General features: G+C 41.3%; 1 protein-coding gene across 1 annotated transcript; it reads left to right on the forward strand.

Moving 5' to 3' along the window:
• The first annotated feature begins 5,468 nt into the window (after positions 1–5,468).
• Positions 5,469–6,392, forward strand: LOC134601759 (olfactory receptor 5V1-like). The gene has a single exon (XM_063446260.1). The coding sequence runs from the start codon at positions 5,469–5,471 to the stop codon at positions 6,390–6,392; it is 924 nt and encodes a 307-aa protein (XP_063302330.1).
• The last annotated feature ends 4,038 nt before the right edge of the window (positions 6,393–10,430 follow it).

The following is a 10,430-nucleotide window of genomic DNA, read 5'->3' on the forward strand; positions in this document are numbered from 1 at the left end:
GGTTCCGAGCGGAGGCTGTACAAGATTGGGTGTCCTGTGTTAGCCAGTCAACTATGTCCTCAGAACTTTTCAAGTTCAGGGTACGTGGCTTCTGAAAACTGGGCATTATTCTAGGGCAAAAGGGAATCACAGCACCACGACCACGACGGCCCCTGCGGGGTGACCTGCCTCTGCCTGTCATTTTTTTGGGGATTAGTGGTACTATGCGTGCAAGCTACTGTGAGACCAGATATGATTGGCAATGTGAACTGTAACAGTTCTGCAGAGCACACACTGTAGGCCTGACACACCCACTTGAAGACAAGTAACTGCTATTCAATCTATAACAGTGAAAAACGAATTTTGGTTTTAAAAGCACGCTATAGAGACACCAGATATGATTGGCAATGTGCACTGGAACAGTTCTGGAGAGCACACGCTGAAGGAAGGACTGACAGAGCCGCTTGAAGGACACTGACTGGCTGCTATTAGCTTACACTAGAAACCTTTTTTCTTTGTAAAAGCACGCTATAGAGACACCAGATATGATTGGCAATGTGCACTTGAACAGTTCTGCAGAGCACACACTGTAGGCCTGACAGAGCCGCTTGAAGGACACTGACTGGCTGCTATTAGCTTAAACTGGAAACCTTTTTTCTTTGTAAAAGCACGCTATAGAGACACCAGATATGATTGGCAATGTGCACTTGAACAGTTCTGGAGAGCACACGCTGAAGGAAGGACTGACAGAGCCGCTTGAAGGACACTGACTGGCTGCTATTAGCTTACACTGGAAACCTTTTTTCTTTGTAAAAGCACGCTATAGAGACACCAGATATGATTGGCAATGTGCACTTGAACAGTTCTGCAGAGCACACACTGTAGGCCTGACACACCCGCTTGAAGACAAGTAACTGCTATTCAATCTGTAACAGTGAAAAACACATTTTGGTTTTAAAAGTACGCTATAGAGACACCAGATATGATTGGCAATGTGCACTGGAACAGTTCTGCAGAGCACACACTGTAGGCCTGACACACCCGCTTGAAGACAAGTAACTGCTATTCAATCTATAACAGTGAAAAACAAATGTTGGTTTTAAAAGCACGCTATAGAGACACCAGATATGATTGGCAATGTGCACTGGAACAGTTCTGGAGAGCACACGCTGAAGGAAGGACTGACAGAGCCGCTTGAAGGACACTGACTGGCTACTATTAGCTTACACTGGAAACCTTTTTTTTTTGTAAAAGCACGCTATAGAGACACCAGATATGATTGGCAATGTGCACTTGAACAGTTCTACAGAGCACACACTGTAGGCCTGACACACCCGCTTGAAGACAAGTAACTGCTATTCAATCTATAACAGTGAAAAACAAATTTTGGTTTTAAAAGCACTCTATAGAGACACCAGATATGATTGGCAACTGTCAAAGCACGCTGGCAGTGTTGTGCAGGGCACACGCTGAAGGAAGGCCTGACAGAGCCGCTTGAAGGACACTGACTGGCTGCTATTAGCTTACACTGGAAACGTTTTTTCTTTGTAAAAGCACGCTAAAGAGACACCAGATATGATTGGCAACTGTGAAAGCACGCTGGCAGTGTTGTGCAGGGCACACGCTGAAGGAAGGCCTGACAGAGCCGCTTGAAGGACACTGACTGGCTGCTATTAGCTTACACTGGAAACCTTTTTTCTTTGTAAAAGCACGCTAAAGAGACACCAGATATGATTGGCAACTGTCAAAGCACGCTGGCACAGGTCTGCAGAGCACACGCTGAAGTAGGCCTGACACCCAGACGCTTGCAGACAACTAACTGCTCTTCTATTACAGTGAAAAAAATGTATTTATTTTAAATCTAAAGCTTAAGCTATTGTAAAAACAGATATGAGTGGTGGCACTGGGCAAGAGGGCACAGTATCCACTGTGAACCTCACACAGAAGCTGGCAGGCAGGCAACTGCTCTTCTATTACAGTGGAAACAAAATTTTGGTTGTAAAAGCACGCTATAGAGACACAAGATATGAGTGGCAACTGTCAAAGCACGCTGGCAGGGTTGTGCAGGGCACACGCTGAAGGAAGGCCTGACAGAGCCGCTTGAAGGACACTGACTGGCTGCTATTAACTTACACTGGAAACCTTTTCTCTTTGTAAAAGCACGCTAAAGAGACACCAGATATGATTGGCAACTGTCAAAGCACGCTGGCACAGGTCTGCAGAGCACACGCTGAAGTAGGCCTGACACCCAGACGCTTGCAGACAACTAACTGCTCTTCTATTACAGTGAAAAAAAATTATTTATTTTAAATCTAAAGCTTAAGATATTGTAAAAACAGATATGAGTGGTGGCACTGGGCAAGTGGGCACAGTATCCAATGTGAACCTCACACAGAAGCTGGCAGGCAGGCAACTGCTCTTCTATTACAGTGAAAAAAATTATTTCTTTTAAATCTAAAGCTTAACCTATTGTAAAAACAGATATGAGTGGTGGCACTGACTGTGCAAATGGGCAAGGCATCCAACCTGACACAGAAGCTGGCAGGCAGGCAACTGCTCTTCTATTACAGTGAAAAAAAAATATTTCTTTTAAATCTAAAGCTTAACCTATTGTAAAAACAGATATGAGTGGTGGCACTGACTGTGCAAATGGGCAAGGCATCCAACCTGACACAGAAGCTGGCAGGCAGGCAACTGCTCTTCTATTACAGTGAAAAAAAAGTATTTCTTTTAAATCTAAAGCTTAACCTATTGTAAAAACAGATATGAGTGGTGGCACTGACTGTGCAAATGGGCAAGGCATCCAACCTGACACAGAAGCTGGCAGGCAGGCAACTGCTCTTCTATTACAGTGGAAAAAAAATTTTTATTTCTTTTAAATCTAAAGCTTAACCTATTGTAAAAACAGATATGAGTGGTGGCACTGACTGTGCAAATGGGCAAGGCATCCAACCTGACACAGAAGCTGGCAGGCAGGCAACTGCTCTTCTATTACAGTGAAAAAAAATTATTTCTTTTAAATCTAAAGCTTAACCAATTGTTAAAACAGATATGAGTGGTGGCACTGACTGTGCAAATGGGCAAGGCATCCAACCTGACACAGAAGCTGGCAGGCAGGCAACTGCTCTTCTATTACAGTGAAAAAAAATTATTTCTTTTAAATCTAAAGCTTAACCTATTGTGACCCCAGATATGAGTGGTGGCACTGGGCAAGTGGGCACAGTATCCAATGTGAACCTCACACAGAAGCTGGCAGGCAGGCACCTGCAATTACGTTACACAGGAAAAAAAAAAGCAGCCTGATGTTCTAGCCCTAAAAAGGGCTTTTTGGGGTGCTGTCCTTACAGCAGAGATCAGATGAGTCCTTCAGGATTGTAGTGGACACTGAATACCCTAGCCTAGCTATCAATTTCCCTATCTAATCAGCAGCAGCTAAACTTTCCCTCCTCTCACTAAGCATGCAGCTTCAGAATGAATCGAAAATGGATGCTGGGAGGGAGGTTGGAGGGTGTGGAAGGGAGGGAGTGCTGCTGATTGGCTGGAATGTGTCTGCTGACCGAGAGGCACAGGGTCAAAGTTTGCACAATGATGACGAATAGGGGGCGGATCGAACTGCGCATGTGTCCACCCGCTGCGGCGAACGCGAACACGCTAAGTTCGCCGGGAACTGTTCGCCGACGGACAGTTCGGTACATCACTACTTTTGAGATATCATATTTAATGCTTTCAAAATGAGGAATTCTGTTTTTTTCTTTTTACTCTTTTTATTTCTCTTTTCTTTCTTCACTTATTCTTTTTTAATTTTTCCTAGTTTGCTTAATTTAATATTGAGTGGAATCTTCTGAATCACATTTTCGTTTAGATCAGGTGGATAGCTGGGTACATGTGCGTCATTTACCTGGGCAAGAGATGGCGGCAGGATGCACTATAGGAAGAAGGCAAAATGGCAGAAGCAGTCTTATGATTTGGGCAATTTTCTGCTAACAACCTTGGGTACTGGCATTCATGTACAACCTACCTAGAGATTGTTGCAGACCATGTACACCCCTTTATGGCAATGATGTTCCCTGACGGCAGTGGCCTCTTTCAGCAGGATAATACACCCCGTCACACTGCAAAAATGTTCAGTCATTATTTGAGTAACATTATAAAGAGTTCAAGGTGGCCTTGGCCTCCAAATTCCTCAGATCTCAGTGCATCTGAGGAATGTGCTGGAACAACAAATTCAATTTATGGAGGCCCCAACTTGCAACTTGCAGGACTAAAAGGATTTGCTGCTAATCTCTTGTGAGTTTTCTGTGGGAAAAGCAAGTTTTATGGCTTTTTCAGTGTGTACATATCCGTGTGTAACAATGTATTTATATATGTATATTTATATGCATATATATATATATAATTTGTTTGTTTCTTTTCTTTATATGTGTGTGTATATATATGCAACTGTCATTAGTCTAATACTATCCTTACCTTTTGTGTCATTTTACCCCACTCCCTCTAGCATGTAAGCTCATTGAGCTGGGCCCTCAACCTCTCTGTTCCTGTGTGTCCAACTTGTCTGGTTACAACTACATGTCTGTTCGTCCACCCACTGTAAAGCGCTGCGGGATTTGATGGCGCTATATAAATACCATAATAATAATAATAATATATACATATATTATATATTATTTGTTTGTTTATTTTCTGCTCCTCCTTTTTTTCCTCTAATGCTCATTTGATCTGTAAATAAAATCTATGCTATTTTACAAGTATACGTGTTACTAATTTGTCCCTAATGTCTCTAAATATTGTTGTAATACTTATCATGTATTCTTATTTCTTTTTTAAAATTATTAAGAAACATCTGTATTATGAAGGCAATTAACATAACCATGGGAAATAACCATACTATTCAATATTATTCATTAATTTCTCTGGAGATAGTAAATGTAGTGACACTTGGGGATTCAAGATTTTCATATATACTGAAGCTGTCAATATGAACTATGCGACTTGGAGGCGATGTAATAATTACAGTGATATTTCCTGATGCTTCTATCTTCAGAAATGTAAGTACATTTTATCTTTCTTTTACTCTAGTGGAATTTGCTAAATAATTTGTTAGGACTCCATAACTGATTTTGCTTTAGGTACCATTAAACAATAAAATAATAATATAAAGTATTATTAAAGATATTAAAGTATATTATTAGCATTAATACACCACCAAAATACTGCACCATAGCCAAGATGCTTCGATGCATTACTGATGTACTCACATAACAAGTTTAATGATACTTAAGATCATTTTTACAATAATTTCAAAGCTCTGCCATTTTTTGCACATTTTTGAATCATTACGACACATTGATATCGACATGTAAGTAATGGGTAAATTGTATGCTAAAATGTTTAAAAAAATACACCTCAGAATGTTTGCATACTGAATTGGATACTATTTGATACCTGTTATATTTTTTTCAGTATTACTACTATACTACCAGTATATGATGTTGATGGAAAACCAAACATTACATACAGATTTTTATATTATAGTGTTTTCAACTACCATTGGGAAGCACATTCTTCTGTTTGTATTATTTGGGTTTTTATACTTGGTCTGTGTTCTATGGAATATGATAATAGTTATCACGATCTACGTTGATCCCCACTTACACATTCCCATGTACTTTTTTCTATGCAACTTGTCATTTATTGATGTGTTGTACAGCTCGGTGACACTGCCTAAACTAATGGAGATATTACTCTCTGGCAACAATAGAGTTTCATTCACTGCCTGCTTTGCTCAGTTGTTCTTCTTTACGTCCATGGCTTGTACAGAAATCCTCTTGCTAACTGCAATGGCAGTTGATCGTTATGTTGCTATCTGTAACCCTTTACATTATACCATGCTTATGAAGAAGAGAAACTGTATTCTACTTGTAGCAAGCAGTTGGGTTGCTGGTTATTCAAATTCACTATTTGTTACAATATTTGCATCATATCTATCTTTCTGTGGCTCTAAAAACATTAACCAGCTATTTTGTGACATCAAGGCGCTTACAAAGCTTTCTTGTGGTGACACTGACGGATTCCAAGCCATGATATTCATTGAAGCTATTATAATGGGACTATGTCCTTTCTTACTCATTTTAATGTCGTATGCTAAAATATTATCAAACATTCTAAAGATTAGCATGACAAAGAAAAGAAATAAAACATTTTCAACCTGCACATCTCATCTCACTGTCCTTCTCTTGTTCTATGGCACTCTCCTCTTTATGTATATGAGACCACCATCAGAAAACTCTGAGTACTTGGACCACATCTTCTCAGTGTTCTATCTAGCAGTGACTCCCATGTTAAATCCTTTGATATACAGCTTGCGGAACAAAGAAATAAAAAATGCTTTGGTGAAGATATTAACATGTTAAAGAACAGTAAAATGCATTGTTTTTTTCCAAATGTAAATATTCAGAATAATTCATCTTAAATAAATTTAAGGGGAGTAAAAATTGAATTATGAATTAAACCCAAACACAAACATTGTATTATAAATTAAACCATAGGGCAGAGTATAGAATATTTGATAACCTGCTAACCTCAACATCTGAGGAAAGGGATTTATGAGTAATTATTTCAGATGACTTAAAGGCAGGCAGACAATGTAATAGAGCAACAGGGAATGTTAGCAGAGTGCCTGGTTGTATAGAGAGAGGTATTAGCAGTAGGAAGAGAGAAGTGCTCATGCCATTGTACAAAACACTGGTGAGACCTTTACTTGAATGGTTCTTATCTGCCATCACATTCTATGTTTTGCAGGATCAGTCAATGTCTGAAATGATTAATCAGAGTTATGTTATGTTGTTGTTATGTTATGTTAAATGAGCACTATAGGATCAGAAACACAAACATGTATTCCTGACCCTATAGGGTTAAAACCACCATCTAGCCCCCCTGAGCCCCTCATGCCTCCCTAAATATAGAAATCTTACTTGAATTCAAGTCTGGAGCTGCTAGCTCTAGCTCTGTTTCCTTTAGACCTGCCCACTGCCTGCTGACATCAGCAGAAGTGTTAGCCTGATCCAATCACATTGCTTCCCCATATGATTGGCTAAGACTGACAATGAGGCAGATTAGGGGCAGAGTCATCAAAATTCAAACACAGCCCTGGCCAATCAGCATCTCCTCATAGAGATGAATTGAATCAATGAATCTCTATGAGGAAAGTTCAGTGTCTGCATGCAGAGGGTGGAGACACTGAATGTTTGGATGCATTTTAGGCAGCCATGATCCAGGAAGGATCTCTAACAGCCATCTGAGGAGTGGCCAGTGAAGCTATCACTAGGCTGTAATGTAAACACTGGATTTTCTCTGAAAAGACAGTGTTTACAGCAAAAGGCCTGAAGGTAATGATTCTACTCACCAGAACAAATTCAATAAGCTGTAGTTGTACTGGTGACTATAGTGTCCGTTTAAGCACCCTTAGACACCATGGATTGTTTTATTTAAAGAACAATTGTCTCCTAAAAATGTTTTTTTATATATAATAACCCTTTCATCAAGTTTTGGAAGTAAAACTATTTTTTGTTCAATAAAGTATATGTTAAAAAAATGAGAAAAAAAATCCCTACCATTTGAATATGCCATATACACGCACCTTGAGTCAGACAGAGTTTGATAACCCACAGTTTGCCTCTACGATCTTCCCTGCTTCACTTCCTGAACTCATCAGACTGACTAATTGTCAAATTCAAACCATCTTTGACCCAAAAAGTACTCAAGCTAAGAATTTAGTTTATCGTATACACTAATCCTGAAGCTTTTCTACTTAATAAGCATAGTAGTAGACTTGGAGATTTATTTCATTATGAACTGCAGTTAGTTAGAATTTGGGGCGATTAGGTAATTTGTTAAAATTCCAATGTCCAAAATGCCACAATCAAAATTACTGAGTAAACGACTTGCACAACACATGTACTTGCTCGTTTTAATCCATGATTCTGTGTGCTGTTCCTGCCACAAGAAAAAATGGAGATTAAGTGTAAAAGTGGATAATACGTGCAATGGTGCGGTTCTAGTTCCTAGATCCAGGTATGACAGATGGCACTTCCCAAACCCGAGTCTCTTCTCTTTGGAACTAACTAGATATAGGTAAGGAAAAGGTACACAAAAGCAGGACCTTCTGGGTGTCCTCAGATTTGTATGGTGGTGAGTCAATATGGAAAATATGAAGACAGAAAGCAGAATACTCTTTCATTTCATCCAAAGGGTGGATCATTGTCTATGTCCTCCTTATAGGGAATTGAAAGTGCCAAACATCATTATTATTATTATTATTATTGCCATTTATATAGCGCCAACAGATTCCGTAGCGCTTTACAATATTTTGAGAGGGGGGATGTAACAATAAATAAGACAATTACAAGAAAACTTACAGGAATGATAGGTTGAAGAGGACCCTGCTCAAATGAGCTTACAGTCTATAGGAGGTGGGGTATTAGAAACATTAGGATAGGAAATATCAAGTAGGAGTGAAGCAGAGCTGGAGGAGAGAGCAAAGCACTATCCCATAGGAGAGCAAGCGACAGGTATGTAAGGGAGAGATTACTCTGGGAGGCCATACGCTTTCCTGAAGAGATGGGTTTTAAGGCCCTTCTTAAATGATTGAAGACTAGGGGAGAGTCTGATGGCAGTAGGCAAGTTATTCCATAGGAGAGGAGCCGCCCGTGAGAGATCCTGCAAGCGTGAGTTGGCCGTACGGGTGCGAGCAGCGGTCAGGAGGTGGTCGCGGGCAGAGCGGAGGGTACGAGGAGGGGCATACCTCTGGATCAGTGAAGAGATATAAGAGGGGCTGGAATTGTTCAGTGCTTTAAATGTATGGGTTAGCACTTTGAATTGACTCCTATAGGATACAGGGAGCCAATGTAAGGACTGGCAGAGGGGCGAGGTGTGAGAGGACCGACTGGATAGGAAAATCAGTCTAGCTGCAGCATTCATTACAGACTGTAGCGGGGCAGTACGGCTTTTGGGGAGACCAATCAGGAGAGGGTTACAGTAATCCATGCGGGAAATTACTAGAGCATGGACAAGCTCCTTGGTAGCATCTTGCGTAAGAAAGGGGCGGATGCGGGCTATGTTTTTGAGTTGGAACCTACAGGACTTGGCAACAAACTGGATGTGAGACTCAAAGGTGAGACCAGAGTCAAGTATGACGCCAAGACAGCGCGCTTGTAGGGATGGACTTAAGTGGATATCACTGACTTGAAGGGAGAGTGAGAGAGGAGGATCAGTATTAGGAGGAGGAAAGACAAGGAGTTCAGTTTTTGAGAGGTTAAGTTTGAGAAAGCGTGACGACATCCAGTCAGAGATGGAAGAGAGGCAAGCAGTGACACGTTGCAGGACGGCCGGGGAGAGGTCCGGTGAGGAGAGGTATATCTGAGTGTCATCAGCGTACAGGTGGTAGTTGAATCCAAAAGAGGCAATAAGTTTTCCAAGAGAGGCAGTATAAAGAGAAAATAGAAGGGGACCAAGGACAGAGCCTTGGGGAACTCCAACCGAGACAGGGCGAGGGGAGGAGGTATCCTTGGAAAAGGAGACACTAAATGAGCGTTGGGAGAGATAGGAGGAAAACCAAGAGAGGACAGAGTCAAAGAGACCGAGTGATTGAAGAGTTTGAAGGAGGAGAGCATGATCAACTGTGTCAAAGGCAGCAGAGAGGTCAAGGAGAATTAATATGGAGTAGTGACCTTTGGATTTAGCGGAGATTAGGTCATTAGTCACTTTGATAAGAGTGGTCTCAGTAGAGTGGAGAGGGCGGAAGCCAGACTGAAGAGGGTCAAGGAGAGAGTTGGAATTAAGGAAGTGAGACACACGGGTAAAGACAAGTCTTTCCAAAAGCTTTGATGAGTAAGGGAGCAGGGATATGGGACGATAGTTAGAGGGGGAGGACGGGTCAAGAGATGTTTTTTTCAGGATAGGTATTACAGTGGCATGTTTAAGGTCAGCAGGAACAGTGCCAGAAGAGAGAGAGCAGTTAAAGATGTGTGTTAGGATAGGCACAAGACAAGGGGAGAGAGATCTGATGAGGTGAGATGGGACAGGATCAAGTGGGCAAGTGGTGGGGCGAGAGGAATGGAGAAGTGCAGCCACCTCTTGTTCAGTAGCTGGGGAGAAAGTCTGAAGGGTAGGGAAAGCATGATTTATGTGTGGTTGAGAAAGAGAAAGGCAAGGAGGGGAGAATTGTTTCCTTAGCTGTTCAATCTTGTCAGTAAAGTAATATGCAAAGCTATCAGCTGTAAGGTTAGTTTGGGGGGTGGCCACAGCAGGGCGGAGAAGGGAATTAAAAGTGTCAAAGAGACGTCTGGGATTGCGGGAGCATGAACTAATGAGAGAGGAAAAGTAGGACTGTTTGGCGAGGGCAAGGGCTGCGCTGTACGAAAGCAACATGAATCTATAATGAAGATAGTCTG

The sequence above is a fragment of the Pelobates fuscus genome, chromosome 3 (genome assembly GCF_036172605.1).
Source record: "Pelobates fuscus isolate aPelFus1 chromosome 3, aPelFus1.pri, whole genome shotgun sequence".
In the NCBI taxonomy this organism is placed as follows: Eukaryota; Metazoa; Chordata; class Amphibia; order Anura; family Pelobatidae; genus Pelobates; species Pelobates fuscus.